The sequence below is a fragment of the Phyllopteryx taeniolatus genome, chromosome 16 (genome assembly GCF_024500385.1).
Source record: "Phyllopteryx taeniolatus isolate TA_2022b chromosome 16, UOR_Ptae_1.2, whole genome shotgun sequence".
Taxonomy (NCBI): Eukaryota; Metazoa; Chordata; class Actinopteri; order Syngnathiformes; family Syngnathidae; genus Phyllopteryx; species Phyllopteryx taeniolatus.
In genome coordinates this window covers 3,828,856-3,847,119 of record NC_084517.1, presented here as the reverse complement: position 1 = coordinate 3,847,119, position 18,264 = coordinate 3,828,856, and the positions used below count along the sequence as shown (strand labels likewise).

The following is an 18,264-nucleotide window of genomic DNA, read 5'->3' as shown; positions in this document are numbered from 1 at the left end:
GGGGCAGTAGCTTCAGCAGGGACGCCCAGACTACCCTCTCCCCAGCCACTTCATCCAGCTCTTCCGGGGGGATCCCGAGGCGTTCCCAGGCCAGCCGAAGGATGTAGTCTCTCCAGCGCGTCCTGGGTCGTCCCCGGGGTCTCCTCCCGGTGGGACATGCCCGGAACACCTCACCAGGGAGGCGTCCGGGAGGCATCCGAATCAGATGCCCCAGCCACCTCATCTGGCTCCTCTCAATGCGGAGGAGTAGCGGCTCTACTCTGAGATCCTCCCGGATGACCGAGCTTCTCACCCTATCTCTAAGGGAGAGCCCGGACACCCTGCGGAGGAAACTCATTTCGGCCGCTTGTATCCGGGATCTTGTTCTTTCGGTCACGACCCACAGCTCATGACCATAGGTGAGGGTAGGAACGAAGATCGACCGGTAAATTGAGAGCTTCGCCTTTCGGCTTAGCTCTTTCTTTACCACAACGGACCGATACAAAGTCCGCATCACTGCAGACGCTGCACCGATCCGCCTGTCGATCTCCCGTTCCATTCTTCCCTCACTCGTGAACAAGACCCCAAGATACTTGAATTCCTCCACTTGGGGCAGGATCTCATCCCCGACCTGGAGATGGCATGCCACCCTTTCCCGACTGAGGACCATGGTCTCAGATTTGGAGGTGCTGATTCTCATCCCAGCCGCTTCACACTCGGCTGCGAACTCCTCCAATGAGAGTTGGAGGTCACGGCTTGATGAAGCCAACAGAACCACATCATCTGCAAAAAGCAGAGATGCAATACTGAGGCCACCAAACCGGACCCCCTCTACGCCTCGGCTGCGCCTAGAAATTCTGTCCATAAAAGTTATGAACAGAATCGGCGACAAAGGGCAGCCTTGGCGGAGTCCAACCCTCACCGGGAACGAGTTCAACTTACTGCCGGATATGCGGACCAAACTCTGACTCCGGTCGTACAGGGACCGAACAGCCCGTATCAGGGGGTTCGGTACCCCATACTCCCGAAGCACTCTCCACAGGACTCCCCGAGGGACACGGTCGAACGCCTTCTCCAAGTCCACAAAACACATGTAGACTGGTTGGGCGAACTCCCATGCACCCTCGAGGACCCTGCCGAGGGTGTAGAGCTGGTCCACTGTTCCACGGCCAGGACGAAAACCACACTGCTCCTCCTGAATCTGAGATTCGACTTCCCGACGGACCCTCCTCTCCAGCACCCCTGAATAGACCTTACCAGGGAGGCTGAGCAGTGTGATCCCCCTGTAGTTGGAACACACCCTCCGGTCCCCCTTCTTAAAAAGGGGGACCACCACCCCAGTCTGCCAATCCAGAGGCACTGTCCCCGATGTCCACGCGATGTTGCAGAGGCGTGTCAACCAGGACAGCCCCACAACATCCAGAGCCTTTAGGAACTCCGGGCGAATCTCATCCACCCCCGGGGCCCTGCCACCGAGGAGCTTTTTAACTACCTCGGTGACCTCAAACCCAGAGATAGGACAGCCCGCCTCAGAGAACCCACACTCTGCTTCCCCATGGGAAGGCGTGTCGGTGGAATTGAGGAGGTCTTCGAAGTATTCTCCCCACCGACTCACAACGTCCCGAGTCGAGGTCAGCAGCGCCCCATCCCCACTATACACAGTGTTGGTGGTGCACTGCTTTCCTCTCCTGAGACGTCGGATGGTGGACCAGAATTTCCTCGAAGCCGTCCGGAAGTCTTTCTCCATGGCCTCACCGAACGCCTCCAATGCCCGGGTTTTTGCTTCAGCGACCACCAGAGCTGCATTCCGCTTGGCCAGCCGGTACCCATCAGCTGCCTCAGGAGTCCCACAGGCCAAAAAGGCCCGATAGGACTCCTTCTTCAGCTTGACGGCATCCCTCACCGTTGGTGTCCACCAACGGGTTCGCGGATTGCCGCCACGACAGGCACCGACCACCTTACGGCCACAGCTCCGGTCGGCCGCCTCAGCAATGGAGGCGCGGAACATGGTCCACTCGGACTCGATGTCCCCCGCCTCCCCCGGAACATGAGCAAAGTTCTGTCGGAGGTGGGAGTTGAAACTCCTTCTGACAGGGGATTCTGCCAGACGTTCCCAGCAGACCCTCACAATACGTTTGGGCCTGCCACGTCGGACCGGCATCTTCCCCCACCATCGGAGCCAACTCACCACCAGGTGGTGATCAGTTGACAGCTCCGCCCCTCTCTTCACCCGAGTGTCCAAGACATGCGGCCGCAAGTCCGATGACACGACCACAAAGTCGATCATCGAACTGCGACCTAGGGTGTCCTGGTGCCAAGTGCACGTGTGGACACCCTTATGCTTGAACATGGTGTTCGTTATGGACAATCCGTGACGAGCACAGAAGTCCAATAACAGAACACCGCTCGGGTTCTGATCGGGGGGGCCGTTCCTCCCAATCGCGCCCTTCCAGGTCTCACTGTCATTGCCCACGTGAGCATTGAAGTCCCCCAACAGAACAATGGAGTCCCCAGCGGGAGCGCAAAAAAAAAAAAAAAAAAAAAATGTTTTATATTAAGAAAATTACGAAATGTTGACATTGAAGGTAATAAGAATTACACAACAATGGCATTTGAATCATAAAGAGCAGTAATTGCATCAGCAAAACTCTCCAAAAGCCACTCAAGCTTCCAAGTGAGAAGATCAACCTTCTGTTGTTTCCTATTGATGTGTCTGGCCGCCTTTAGCAGACTCCATCTTAAGTCTAAGAACAAATCATTAGTGCTTCATCTCAGCTCAAATCAATTAACCAGTTAAATAGGTGAGAAGGGCCGTTGAGGTCTTCACGTCTTCACTGGGAAATGGCTTTTGATTTGTTGAAAGTCACTTGCTCAGCTCAGGTTTGGGCCCAAAAATCATATCTCGTGCAAGATGATTTGTGTTTTATACATTTTCTAGACTGGCGATTGGCTGGCGACCAGTTCAGGGTGTAACCCGCCTCTTGCCCGAAGTTAGCTGGGATAGCGCCCGCGACCCTCTCTTTTTTTTTAATCTGCAAAAATTTCAACATTTCTGTTTTTTTCCTGTCAATATGAGGTGTGCTGTGTGTACATTCATGAGGGAAAAAAAATGAACTTAAATGATTTTAGCAAATTGTTGCGATATGGGTCAAAGCTTAATGAAAATATTACAAACATATTCCTCAACATGACAAAATAAGCACCCTGTAATGAGCCTATCATTCATTCTAAAACAAAATATAATACGAATATAAGATAATATCACAAGTTTAACAAATCGAATGAAAACCTTTTTGACATTATTATGCATTATGATCGCTATAAAGGCAACATTTTTGAATACAGCTCTTGCATTTATGGCATTAGATTGTGCATGTGTACCTAATAAAAAAGCCTGTCGGGGTCAATCAACACACAGCGAGCAAACAGGAATATATATATATTACATCATAATGCAGTGCAATACGTTGCTCGAACGGGATTGATTCACTCTGCTTCTAAATGATCCGTAGCGACCTGTGTCACGGTTTCAGTGAAATGTCAGCGCGGGAAGAGAAATTAGGCCTTCATGTAGCTTTGCTGAGCTTGTGAACTGACTTGACAAAAAAAAATAAAAAAAAATCTCAGTTAGCTAATGATAGCAACTTAAAAAAAAATAACACCTGACGTATTTTTTTCCCCCAGATGGGACGGTGAATTTTTGAATCCCAGAAGCTGGCGCAAGAAACCACATTCACAACTCATTCTTGTAGCCAGAAAAAATTAAAAAAAATAAAATAAAAAAACAATTCTCTTATATTAGTATCTTATATTGCTCATTCACAGTTTGACATTTGCAAATTTGCACATTTTGGCTGAACCAATCCTCTATTATTCGCTGAAAATCTCATCTTTTCACTGTTTTAGTGCTCAGAAATACAAGTATTGCTTTGGCGCCATCCGGTGGAATCTTGGTGTTGTTTCCGTTATGTCTAATGAATTGACGGTGTTCCCGCTTCTCTCCCGATGCAGCTACTAATCGTCCGTGTATTCTATTTTGACGTTAATATTCCTGAACATTTATTAATGTGCCAAAACGGCAAACGTTGAGTTCAATGACTAAATACCGTTTGTGTAAAGCGCTCTTGTGCATATTTGTTTGTCCATGAGTGATGATGTCATATCAGTTTGTGCTAGCATGTTATTCAGGCTAGTATAGTGCTAGCGAGCCTCACGTGACGGTAGGGTGCTTGTGTTGAATAATTTAACAACTCAATACATTTATGTAACATTGGTTCAATAACGACCCCCCTTTTTCAATGGACTTAAATCTTAAAAAATATTAAGCATAGTAAGCATTGTATTTGTACTTGGTTACTTCCTCCCACTGCCGCTGTTGTCATTAGACGAGTGCAGAGCAAATGAACGCATTAAAACAGCCGTTCATTTCAATATGGAGCACACATTTCCACTTGTATCGCCGTGTGTGCGTGCAGAGATTGAAACTACTCACCGTGTACTCTGGTCAAATTCCCCGCGGTGGCCGTTGTAGGTGTGATGGACAGAACGTGTGAGGGGGAGAGCAGGAAGAGGAGAACAAAGAAGTAAATTAAAAAAAAAAAAACAGTGGGAGTGATGAAGAGAAAAACATTTGGTCAAAATGGATTTAAAAAAAAACAAACAAAACATTTGGCGCAGTGGGGCCGGAAAGTATTCAGACTCCGTTAAATTTGTCACTCTTTGTTATACTGTATTTGCTAAAAAAAAAAAAAAAAAAACATTTACGTTTTTTTGTACACACAGGACCACATATTGACAGAAAAAAAAGAAATGTTGAAATGTTTGCAGACTTATTAAAAAGGAAAAACTGAAATATCACACAGCCATAAGTATTCAGACCCTTTGCTGTGACACTCATATTTAACTCGGGTGCAACAATTCCGTTTTTTCTGTCAATACGAGGTGTTGTTTGCAGATTAATTGGGGGGGGGGGGGGGGGGGGATAAATGATTTCCGCAAATGTCTGCCATATAACAAAGAGTGAAAATTTTAAGGGGCTCTGAATACTTTCCGTACCCACTGTATGCACATGTATGTTGTAGTATACCTATTTTATTTTATATTTGAATAAAATCACCTTTTGAAAAATTACCACAATTTATCACGATGTGGGCAAAATTATTAGGACACCAGGCTCTTACACAAACAGAAATAAAAAAAAAAAAAAGTGGTTGAAAAAAATGGGAGTTTCAAAGAACATTACATTCTTCCACATCTCATCTTAAATTGTAAAATTGTTTGAACAAATAATTTCTTGGGTCAAATAATTAAGATTCCGTTCCATGACTTTTGTCCATAATTTGGATCTCTCGCTAAACATCTTTTTTTTTTTTTGTCGTTAATTTTGCATGTTTAGTCAGTCAATTAATGAACCGTACCGGTGATGGTGTACGGGTAATAGTTCCAAGCTTTCTCTGTCACGTAGAAGATCTTGGGCACCACTGCTCTGGCCCAACTTGGCAGCTTGCTGTAACCCACACAAAAAAATAAATAAAATAAATATGAAAAACATTTGAACATTTGTGTTTGGGGCGATTATTTCTCTTTTTGTAACAATGCATCTTGGCATAGTCCACTGTCCCTTTTTTTCCAAACTTTATTTGAATGATGTCTCATTTGTAAAGAACATTAGAGCAACTGTGAATGCAAGTCAAATGTGCCAAATACTCACCGGCTATGCCAAATCATTCATTCTGCTAGTTTTTGGGTGTCTGTCTGTTTATTAACAACAGTCTGACTGAACAAGGTGGACAGCCGGCAGCCCTGTCAGTAGTAAGTCAAATACAAAATTTAAAAAAATCGCCTTCCTCGTCTGTCAGCAAGATACAAAAAAAAAAAAAGCTTATTATTAGTGTTTAAATAATAATAGCGGCCAGCTCTCAAACATCTATTTTATAGTCTATGCTTCCAACGGAGCACAGAAGTAAAAACATGAGAGTTCTGTACAAAGAATGAAAAATTAACGCCGAACAAAAAAATATTCAATGCAGAAGATTTGCTGAATCAATATTAAATTGGGGGTAGGACAATTATTTTTTTTTTCCTCATTTTTCTGGGAGTGTGATGGGCGGAACCTGCTTCACGCCTGCTGACTGACGCCGCCATCAGCCGGAGACACTGGGGGAAGATGCCGAGTGATTGTTCTCTTGCTTGTTACCGTTGCCAAAGCATTTTGATAGCCAAATACAAAAACAGATAGGTTTTTTCCTTGAAAATCGCACCATGTTGTTTGTGGTTCAGTAAAACAATTATTTTGCGGCGCCTCAAAACATTGAGGATGCCAAGGGTCGCCGTTTGCTGTTTTTTCTTTGCACATTAATTATTATTACATGCAGCATTTGATTGAGTCAATCACTGAGTCGATTTCACGCCGAGTATACTGGATGGCAACAAATCGGGGAGACTCACTTGTTGAGGTAGATCCGTTTCTCGGTGAACTGGCCCGATCCGTGCTCAGGGTCCTCGTAGGGCTCATTCTGCACCACCTCCACCCCCTCGCCACGTTCACTCTGTTCATTGCTATGCTTGCTGATCATGTACAGCTGGCCGATCCGGTACTGAAAAGACAGGACGGGAGACAAAAGAATCAAGATGTAAATTCTTATTAGATTAATCATACGAGTCAAGTTCAGTTGGTAAAGGTCATCCTGACTTGGTGACATTGTGACGAGATTGAGATTCAATTCAAATGATGCTGCTCCGGCTGGAAACAAAAAGGTTCTTGCCCAAAGGTTTACCCAACACGGGGTGGGCACCTTGTCTGACGAGTTCAATTTGTTCTGTGACCAATTTTGTAACTCAATTTAAAATCGTAAAATGAATTGTTTTCTAAAGAGTAACTACTGTACATTGGGACAAGCCGAAAGTCCACCCAAGCGCCGGGGCGAGTCAGGGCACTCTTAAGTCGAGGTCCCGCTGCAACTTTAGAACGGTCGTAAACCTCACAGAGAAAGTCGGGGAAGTATTTTTATAGTTCATGAGCGGAGGGGCACCTTGGCAAACAAAAGCCATGCAGATTAGCGGCTGTCTCCATTGCAATGACAAAGCCCCCCCCCCCCCCCCCCCCCAATCCTGAATACACACAATAATAACCTTCACTCATCACCCACTGACCCACTCGGCCCCGTGACAATCTCATATTAGACCTCACGACAGGCCGGAACGGGGGGTCGGGCGGCAACTCTTTTTCCATACATTTGGACAACAGCAAGTGTTGCAGCGAGAGTGCTCGCGGGATGGAGAATTCCGACTGCTCGTACGCCTATTTCCAGGTGTGAGAAACGGATATGCCCTCATGATGACTTACGCCGCTCGGCGGGAATGTCAAGGGACTCGCATACACACACATTCGCAATGCTATCCGAGGATGTGCAGTAAGTTCATACATCATCACAATTTTCCATTTGACAGTCAGGTGAGGAAAGTGAAGCTGGAATTTGGATTGCTGCGCGTTTGCGACCGAGCAGCTGTTTGGGAGCGCCGCATCGTTTTTTTTCCACTGGGGATGACAAAGTCACTTGCGGGGGAGGCGTGATTTAAATAAAATAAATAACAAAATAAAAAGGAGCTTGTGTTTGTTGTCACGTAAGTACATGTTCACATTAGCATAGGCGGAATGGCAAGAGAAGCGGGCAGAATTAAAGATGTGCCAGCAAAAGAAAAGCTTTACCACACATCTGTTGCTTTCTGGTGCGATACAAAAAATGTTTTCCCACTTTTTCCTGCGCTTTCTAAATCGGGAGTAGAACATGGTTTGGTTTCAACAAAAACAACTGTTTCTGCTCAAAAAGCAGAGAAAAAGAGCTTTTTATGATTAAAAAAAAACGTCAAACAGAATAGTGACTTTGACACTAATATTTGTTGCTTTTGCATTTTTTATTTAACTTTTATATGTAATACACTTTAATCATTATTTAAGTGCATTTTTTTAAATGATCCTATATTTAAACCCAGGGTTCATGTTCAAACAGTGCACATATTGTTACAGTGGCTTACAATTATATAATCTAGTAGGCTACTGTATTTTAATGTTGGTCAGGACGGTGCTATTTGGAGAACTACGTATTTATTTATTTTTTAGGTATTACTTTGTTTAAAGATTATGAGAACTGCAGATGTAGGTGAAAAATGGGCAGATGACACGTTTAGAATTTTCCGGTGTGGGGAGAAAGTACAAAACAAAGATGAGAGACTGTTGACATTTCTCATTAAATCTCCCCCCGCAGGGTGAAAATGATCACGGCCCAGAAATCCTCAAGACCGACCAAGAGACTTTTTTTTTTTTTTTTTCTCTCCATAATAGGATGGAAATAATAATGTGCTGTTATTATCTCCTTTGCGCCTTCTCTGGGAAGATACAAGAGGCACTAGGCTGGATCACGATATGATACAAGATGTCGTCCTGACACACTTTGGCAAAATGCAGTCGTGTCTCCGTTCAGATCTGCCGCCGTTTTCCAACCCAGACGAAAAGGGATCCGAAAACGCTGCATATGATGTACAGTACATTTAGCACAACAACACTTGTGGGTTTTCAATGAAAACGCAACACCAACTGCCGCGTCACCGTCACGTTTAAGACAAAGACACAGAGACTATTATGTGATCAAACTGTCTTGTTTTATGCCACAACAGCAGGTGGGTGGGGGGTGGGGGGGGGGGGGGGTTAGGGATGGAGAGGAAGACAAGTGCTGGTCATCGTGCTGCAGCCAGCACGCACACACATTTACTTTTACCGAAGACAGTAACGGACACTGAGCTAACGTAATTAAAATTACACGCTGTACCCTCGGATAAGTGACCGCATGAAAGAGATAAGTAGCTAGTGCATATTGCAGTGGTGGGGGTATAAAGTATAAGTACTTGCTTACTGTACATAAGTAGATTTTTCAGGTACAGTGGGGCCTGGAGATGAGTGTAACATGTTCTGCGACCTCACTTGTAACTGAAAACCAGATTTCAAATAATCTTTCCACATAGAAATGAATAGAATTTCCATTATACGTTCCAGTCGTCCCAAAAACAACAACAAAATGGAAAAAAAAAAGAAATTTAATGAGAAAAATAGCACTCTATAATATTGTATTTTGACATAAGTAAAACAAAATACTAAGTTTTTTGCCACATTTTTCCCCTTCATTTCAATCAACATTGTGCTGCTCCTTCTGCACGCCACAGCCACCTGGTGGCCGTTAGTTCGTTTCATTGTTCCATCATTCCAACCATCCAGTTATCCATCCATCCACTCACACTCACTGTGACGCTCAGAGACGTGCAGTGAAACGTCTTGAAAAAAAAAAAAAATACATTTTGTCTCATAGGGGATTATTAAAAAAGTCCTGAATGTGTCAGTGGCCCAGGCTCCGCTCATGGATTACTCCTTGACTCAACTCCACCTAGTGAAAACAGTCCAACACAGAACACAATGTTCCTTTTTTGGGGTAATGAAAGCAACCAGCGTCACAAAGAACTCCAAACATAAAAAAAAATATACAACTCCATGAATAAGGTTCTCCCTCAGCCATCATGCAGAGGTGAGTCTTTGTAATTACTTTGTAATAAACTAAATTGTGCTCCAGGCATGGTGAAGGATTCGAGGTTCCAACAGAGCATCGCTGCCACAAATAAACGTGTAAACAGGAGGAAGCAACTGAGTTGGGTAAAAAAAAAAAAAAATCTATTAGGACGGTGAACTGAGCTCATAACAGGAAGTCAGGCCTGCAACCTAGTGAAGCAAAAAAGAAAGATATTTTGGGCTACATTGAGAAAATCTTTGGAGAAAATCAGCAGTGTAGCTGAAAATATCACAAAAGCAGACAATCCCAAACTCTTAACAAAAAAGCGGAAATTGGTTACTTTTTTTTTTTTTTTTTTTTAATAAACGTTTTTACAAACACATGAATGTTGTTGGGACTTGGGGCTTTTCTGCCTGTTTTTAAATTCACCGGCCCATCATGATTAAAAAAAAAAAAAAAAAAAAAAAAAAAAAAAAAAAAAAAGCTATTACACAATACACAACATGGTGAATGCAAAAACGCAATAAACAGAACGCAACTGTGCCACGTTGTAGTTCACAATCAATATCATACTTTTAAAGTTAAAAATGTTGTTTTGTTTGTGCAGATTGTCAGCCATTCAAGTGATGGTAATCCGCAAAGGTTGAATCTAGGCAACAAGACTTATTGTTTTGTTGTTTTTCTTTTCCGAAAAAACAAAAAAAAAAATGACTTATCCAATTGTGCTATTAGGCTAACAATGTTTATCTTCCTCCTCAAGCTAGCACGAATGCCGCACTGCTAACGCTCGCTGAACAAGTAAACGAAATTGGAAAAAAAAAAAAACACCCGGACTCACCCCTCATTATTCTCGGGGACTTTAACAAAAGCTAAAGTCAACCACGAACTCCCTAATACAAGCAGCACATCAACTGTCCTACCAGGGAAAATAAAATTTTAGACCACTGCTATACTATGCTCAATAATGCATACTGTGCTATACCTCGTGCAGCTCTGGGCTCGTCTGATCACTGCTAATTCACTTAATACCAACATACGGGAAAAAACTTAAAATGCGCAAAGCTTACGGTGGAAACAGTGAAGAAGTGGACCAACGAAGCAAAGATAGAACTTTAACGCTGTTTAGACTGCACAGACTGGAGTGTCTTTGAAAATTCAGCTGGCAGCCTGAATATACGGACACGGTCACATCCTATATAAGTTTCTGTGTACCAACAAAGTCATTTCGCACGTTCAATAACAACAAGCCGTGGTTCACTGCTAAACTTCGCCAGGCTAAAGAGGACGCATATCGAAGTGGGGATAGAGCCCTGTATAATAGCGCTAGAAACCAGCTGACTAAAGAAATTAACATTGCAAAGAGAAACTATACAGTTTACCGCTAAGGACTCTAAATCACTCTGGCATGCATTACAATTGCTAATCAATTACAAGCCACCAACCCCCCAAGATGAGAACAATAAAAGACTCGCCGACAACTTGAACACCTACTGCAGATTTGAAAAGGACACTTTCACACCCCACACCCACCCAGCCGCATCACCGACCACCATCACACCTCTGACTCCCCCTCCTTCGTTGACCATCCACGAACAGGATTTGAGACGCATCTTCAAACAACAAAAGATCAACAAAGCAGCAGGCCCATTCCTTGTGTCCCCATCCTGCCTCAAAGTCTGTGCGGAACAGCTCGCTCCAGTCTTCACACAGATCTTCACTCGACCTCTGGAATTGTGTGAAGTACCATCCTGTTTCAAACGCTCCACCATCATCCCAGTCCCCAAGAAACCTACAATCTTGGGTCTGAATGACTACAGGCCTGTCACCCTGACATCTGTGGTCATGAAGTCCTTTGAACGCCTCGTGCTGGACCACCTCAAGAGCGTCACAGGTCCCCTGCTGGACCCCCTGCAGTTTGCCTACCGTGCAAACAGGCCTGCGGATGACGCAGTCATCATGGGACTCTACTTCATCCTACAACACCTCGACGGCGAGCGGAGCTACGCGATGATCCTGTTCGTGGACTTCAGCGCTGCGTTCAACACCATCATCCCCGAACTCCTTCTCCAGCTCAGCGTCTCGCCTGCCATCTGCCAGTGGATTTACAGCTTCCTGATGGGCAGGACACAGCAGGTGAGGCTGAGGGACACCAGGGGATCTATACGCACCACCAGCACGGGGGCGCCCCAAGGTTGTGTCCTCTCTCCGCTGCTCTTCTCTCTCTACACGAATGACGGCACCTCAATGCACTCGGCTGTCAAACTCTGAAGTTTGCAGACGACACCACAGACATCGGCCTCATCAAAGACGGTGACGAGTCTGCATTGACATGAAGTGGAGCGTCTGGAGCTGTGGTGCGCCTGACACAATCTGGAGCTGAACACGCTCAAGACTGGGAATTACAGTCCCTCAGGACCTGAAGTGGGAGACCAACATCAACTCCATCCTCAAAAAGGCTCAGCAGAGGATATACTTCTTGCGGCTTCTGAGGAAGCACGAACTGCCACAGGAGCTGTTGAGGGAGTTCTACACAGCAGTCATCGAATCAGTCCTGTGTTCATCCATCACAGTCTGGTTTGGGTGCTGCCACAAAAAAGGACAAATTCCGACTGCAACGGACAATCAAAACTGCTGCAAAGATTGTCGGCACCCCACTACCCATCCCTGAGGACTTGCACGCTGCCAGAACTAAGACAAGCGCATGCAAAATCCTCTTTGACCATCCACATCCTGGTCACCAGCTCTTCCAGCTTCTTCCCTCTTGCCATTAACTTCTTAAACATTTAACTTACAATTCCATTGCAACATGCTGACAATTTGGTCACATCTCTGTCACCACTGTGCACTATTTGCATATCTGTTGTTGATTGCCACTCATGTGCTTGAGTAGGTAGCATCTGTACCATTTACATAATTGACATTGTCCCAGAGTATCTCACTACTAGTCACTTTAAACTGCATCAATTTCCGAGAGGAACTGTGGTACTGCATGCGGAAGTCTGGAGTGGCAGAGAAGTATGTTTGAATAATACAGGACATGTACGAGGACAGCAGAACAGCGGTGAGGTGTGCTGTAGGTGTGACAGAAGAATTTAAGGTGGACGTGGGACTGCATCAGGGATCAGCCCTGAGCCCCTTCCTGTTTACAGTGGTGATGGATAGGCTGACAGATGAGGTTAGACTGGAATCCCCGTGGACCATGATTGTGATCTGCAATGAAACCAGGGAGCAGGTGGAGGAACAGTTAGAAAGATGGAGGCATGCACTGGAAAGCAGAGGAATCAAGTTTAGCCGAAGTAAGACAGAATATATGTGCATGAATGAGAGGGGTGGTGGGGGAAGAGTGAGGGTACAGGGAGACGAGATAGCGAGGGTGGAGGACTTGAAATACTTGGGTTCAACAGTTCAGAGCAATGGTGAGTGTGGTCAGGAAATGAAGAAACTGGTCCAAGCAGGTTGGAACGGGTGGAGGAAGGTGTCAGATGTGTTATATGACAAAAGAGTCTCTGCTAAAATGAAGGGCAAAGTTTCTAAAACAGTGGTGGGGCCAGCCATGATGTACGCATTAGAGACAGTGGCACTGAAGAGACAACAGGAAGCAGAGCTGGATGGAGGCGGAAATGAAGACGTTGCGGTTCGCTCTAGGAGTGACTGGGTTGGATAACATTAACATTAGAATTTAACTGGAAACTTTCAGCTTTGAGGGTATTTACACCCAAATCAGGTAAACAGTACAGGAATTACAACAGTTCGTGTTTATACCTCACACGTTTTAATGTCGAGCAAAGCAAAGCTTCCATGGTTATCAAAACAATCTTGTGTTAGAGAGATAAAAGATGCGGTTGAACCATCGTAAGCCTGCTACTGCTACAGTGACTGGGTTCTTTTCTCCAATGCAAGATCTCTGGTGACGTGCCCCGAAGATGACGTTTTCCCACCCCAATCCTGCCTAACTTGCTACTTTGTTATGAAGCGTACACACTGCTTTGCCTCATTGATAAACAAACGGAAAAAGTCCCGCGTGTTTTGAACCCAGCGGGGACACATAAGGACCAACCTGAAACGGTTCTGAAAGGGTCGAACAGTTTTCAAAAAAATGGTCCACCCCTACTATATATATAATAATTCTTTGCTCTTTTTTATTTTTGGGGGGGGGAAGAAAATTTTAAAAACAATGAACATAATAAATACATACACCACCAAATTCAGTGTTAACATGAAAAATCTGCAATATAACATTTTATATGTAGTTCAATTGAGTTCTTTTTAGTACAGTAATTGTAAATTGCACTTGATAAGGAAGCTTCATTCCAAGTCGCAGGACTAATTCCTCCTCCCCCCCCCCCAGGACTAAAGCCAAATAGCACCAGTGCGTGTCCTTTGCTGTTTCAGCACAACCCCAAGTGTCGCTGCTATTGAGAGTGAGCGCACAGCTGACTGAATTTGCACCATTCAGCATAAAGCCAAGCATCCTGTAATAGTTTGATCCAATCTGATTGGGCCACATGCGCAGTGGAGGAGGATGACGGTGGGGAACGGCAGACATGGAGCCTTTTTCTTATTTCACTCAAGCACTCGAATACAAATTAAATCCAAGAGTCATAAAGCTATCAACACAAATGTAATGCAGTTTTCTTCAGGATGAAACAGGAAGCTCCAACTATTAGAGGCACAGGCTCAGTGCACCTTTTTAATTACGTCTGCCTCTCCCTCTAATCAAGCTGAAATTAAAAATGCTCAAAAACATTTAAACAAAGTCCCGCTGGTGGCAAAGCAGCAGTTGATTGTTAAAAACAGTATGGAATAAAATGATGTTTTCATTATGGAGTCCATGGAAGAGAAGAGCGATTCACATCATATTAACTCATTCACTGCCATGGTCGTTTATATCCGTCAACTGGATTCCAACCGTTTACAGCCACCAAGGTTCATGTTCGTGAACTACGTTTTTCAACGGGGAAGCGTGGAAGAGGCTTTCACCCGGCTTGTCTGTGAAATTCAAGTTTGTGAACCACTGCAATGACTAAGATTTTTCATGCCCTCCGACCCTCCCCAAGCTATGTTTTATCATGTCAAATGGTTTGTGCAAGCCTTTTATTTTGAAGCACTTTGAGCTCAGCATTTTGGCACGAAAGGTAACTTCACACGACACAGGTGGAAAACTAAAGTAATGGAACCAAATGCGCTGTAAAACGTTTATTCCTTTACCTAGCTAAGTTTAGTGTTTGTGATACTGTGAGACAACATTTATGTGAATTTTGTCCCAATTCATTGTGATGTAAAGTTGCTAGTTTGACCTTTGGTGAAGTTTCAGCTCAATGTTAAGCTTGTAATGCAACTGTTTCTACTTTCTTTCCAGTATGGTAAAATAATTTCCATTTTATTTTTGTTTGAAGACTTCAATAAACACTAAAAACCATCAGTGCAAGAGTGCAACACGTTTAACTTGTTAGCTGCCCCAATTGACTTCAGTGAAGTTCCGCACGTCACAACTTCTACACATCGCGAAAGCCAGCTTTGCAGAATATATAATCTTATTCCAAGTGTTGCAGTGAAACAACTTGTCATTTATTTTAACCAAGTTAAACACTTGTTCGCCATCGTCGTTGGGCACAAGCATGTCTTTGTGCGTGTTCTTTGTTGGTTTTTGCCACTTTCTTCTTCGGACTGCAGGCATCGAAAACTGGGAACCATAAAATGTTGTTTATTATTTCTTCTTTTGTATCAAACAGTTCTCTATTGAAAAATGTTGTTTCACTTGATTCATTTTCTTCAGGGGATATTCCGCCTTTAGTACTTAAAGCTTATGGGCGGCAATAAAGGTGAGCACTGTATAATTAATGATATATTTATTTTGGTTAAGAGAGTCTGCCTCACAGTTCTGAGGACTGGGGTTCAATCCCCGGCCCCGCCTGTGTGGAGTTTGCACGTTCTTCCCGTGCCTGTGTGGGTTTTCCTCCCACATCCCAAAAACACCCCTCCTCCTGGCCGATGATAGCTGGGATAGGCTCCAGCACGCCCGCGACCCTAGTGAGGAGAAGCGGCTCAGAAGATGGATGGCTGGATGGATGTAGTTAATTTTGGCACTCTTGGTCTTCCATAGGGGAGACTCCCTCCTTCATCCTCTTGTGTTTTCATCCTGCATCTCTGCAGTGTCTGAGGTCACTGAACCGCGGATTGCATAACGTCAAGATCACTCACTACGGATCCTTTCATTACACATCATCTTTCTTTTACTCCCTGCTGCGCAGCACCTCCGGCGGGTGGGGGTTGGGGGTAAAACGGGATGGGAGGGAGTTTCGGTAGAGAAGATCAGAGGGACTGTGAGCATAGACAAAGGTAAACCGCTGCAGAGGGAACAGGCAGATTGGGGAGCCATTACGTAAGAGGATTTGACTATTTTTCTCCTTTTCTCATTTTTACTTCAAGTGTAACAAAAGACACATTTCTTCTCCACCCTCTTTTCCATTTACAGGATGGATAATTTATCTTCGGTAATGGTGGAAGGGTAGGATTTAAATAAGTTTGAACCTCTTCCTCCTCCCAAGCAGTCAGTCAGTCAAACAAAACCTGAGCTATTTCTCATCTCCTGGCTCACATCCACACTTCCCACCATGTGTCATTACTGGGAATTGACAGATCAGAGGGTGATTTTACATTCACACGGACCATAACTAACAGTTAAGACTCCACATTTCTGCTCCACGGCATTTCTCATTCCCATTTCGGGAAGCAGGTGACTTCCTCTTCACAAGGCTCACTGAGCAACTTGATAAACAAGATGACTCTCAGCGAGTTACATAAGGCCTCGCGTCTCCCCTCAGTTCCAGTCTGGGGTGCTTTGGCACAAGTTGACTTTCAGCCTGCTTGGGGGAAATCCATCTGATTTATTATGCATATGGAGTACACAGTGTACTTTTTGCGTCTCCTGCTCGGATGGGAGACAGATGGCGAGGAATCAGTCGGGAGAGTAGAGAAATGCATAAGAATGGACGGGAGAAGACGCGACCACAAGTGTTTGTCCTTGTCATGTCTTTTATATCACAGTCTGAGCTGAGACGCGTGCGAGTACTCGTAGAATGTATACGTGAGTATTAACACAACACTTTATTCATCAGTCTGGGGGTGGCCCTTTGAACTGGAACACATACACAAATGCAGTAATAACCGAGTACTACTAAAGTGCCCCCCCCCCCCACCACTTGCATGTTTTGAGTCGTCGTTATTTTGCAAGCCAAAATTTTAGTTATGACAGGGTCCGAACTTAACGGTGGCCCGATGGCCACGCACCTTACAGACGCTGGCCCGACCCGTCCAGTACAAATGTCATAAAGAAATACAGTCAAATCAACACATTGTTGCTTTTTACCCCAACTATTTTTGAGTTTTAACCACTTAAATCGATCAAGCCGTTTTACTGCACTGCGGACATTTTAAAGACGCTAAATGTGAAAAAATATGAAACTCACTGTATAATATTAGGGGTGTCACAGTCATTTTTGTCTTAGGCCACGTTGTAGTTTGGATTTCTCTCAGAGGGCCGTTATGACTGTGGAATCATATAAATGTGTTATCACCTCATCGTATTCATACATATACTAACAATTATGGATTACTAGTTTTGAAATGAGAAGTCAATGAAAATAGGTTGTTTTGTTCCACTTATTTTTAAAAGTCGTTTGGTAACAAAAATGTTGGCAATAACTCATTAAACACAAAAGACAATTTGCCATTTTGTCATATTTGAGCAAAAACATGAAATAGATGCATTCAATTTTGCCGTGGCGGGCCACATGAAATGATGCGGCGGTCGAGATTTGGCCCCTGGGCCGCACGTTTGACACCTGTGTGCTATATCATGAATACACAGGGCCAGTATTGGTTCTGACACTGCTTGAAACCGTTGAACCTGAAGTTGGAGCTTTTGTTGTTGTTCTAGTGGAGCACAGTGGAGTGCTACACAACAAAAAAAATGGTGTTTTAATTAAATTAAATAATAATTTAATTAATAAATTCATTAAAAAGTGAGATCTGAGAATGCATGGCTACTAGCAGCCAACCAGAGCCCAAGAGAATGAAAATCCCACAATACTGCTTAAATGTTCCTTATTTTATATACATATTGACTTTTTACTCTAATCAAGTCAATATTTGTTTTCAATAAGATTTATATTAACCTAAAACTGTTAAAAAATAAATAAATAAATAAATAATAAATAAATTTAGCCACTCCTTTCCATCTTCCAAAATGTCAGTTTTCTTAAATACAACCCCAATTCCAATGTAGTTGGGACGTTGTGTTAAACACATAAAAACAGAATACAATGATTTTCAAATCATGTTCAACCAATATTTAATTTAATGCACTACAAATACAAGATATTTAATGTTCAAACTGATAAACTTTATTGTTTTTAGCAAATAATCATTAACTTCGAATTTTATGGCTGCAACACATTCCAAAAACTCTAGGACAGGTGGACAAAAAACATGGGGAAAGTTGAGGAATGCTCATCAAACACCTGTTTGGAACATCCCACAGGTGAACAGGCAAACTGGGAACGGGTGGGTGCCATGATTGGGTAGAAAAAGGAGATTCCCTGCATTGTTCAGTCATTCACAAGCAAAGATGGGGCGCGTGAGAAAATAGTCGGAACAGTTTAAGGAGAATGTTCCTCAACGTACAATTTCAAGGAATTGAATGGTTTCATCACCTGCTGTCCATAATATC

The 18,264-nt window shown here is 43.8% G+C and overlaps 1 protein-coding gene across 1 annotated transcript in view; it reads right to left on the bottom strand.

Annotated features, from left to right (window-relative positions):
* The window catches only part of pitpnc1a (phosphatidylinositol transfer protein cytoplasmic 1a), a 41,396-nt gene that overhangs the window by 5,765 nt on the left and 17,367 nt on the right, over positions 1-18,264 (bottom strand). The window contains exons 2-4 of the mRNA XM_061749094.1: positions 6,427-6,575; positions 5,397-5,485; positions 4,472-4,479 (exon numbers count right to left, since the gene is read on the bottom strand). Coding sequence (XP_061605078.1) covers positions 4,472-4,479; positions 5,397-5,485; positions 6,427-6,575 — 246 coding nt within the window. The remainder of the gene's footprint in view (positions 1-4,471; positions 4,480-5,396; positions 5,486-6,426; positions 6,576-18,264) is intronic.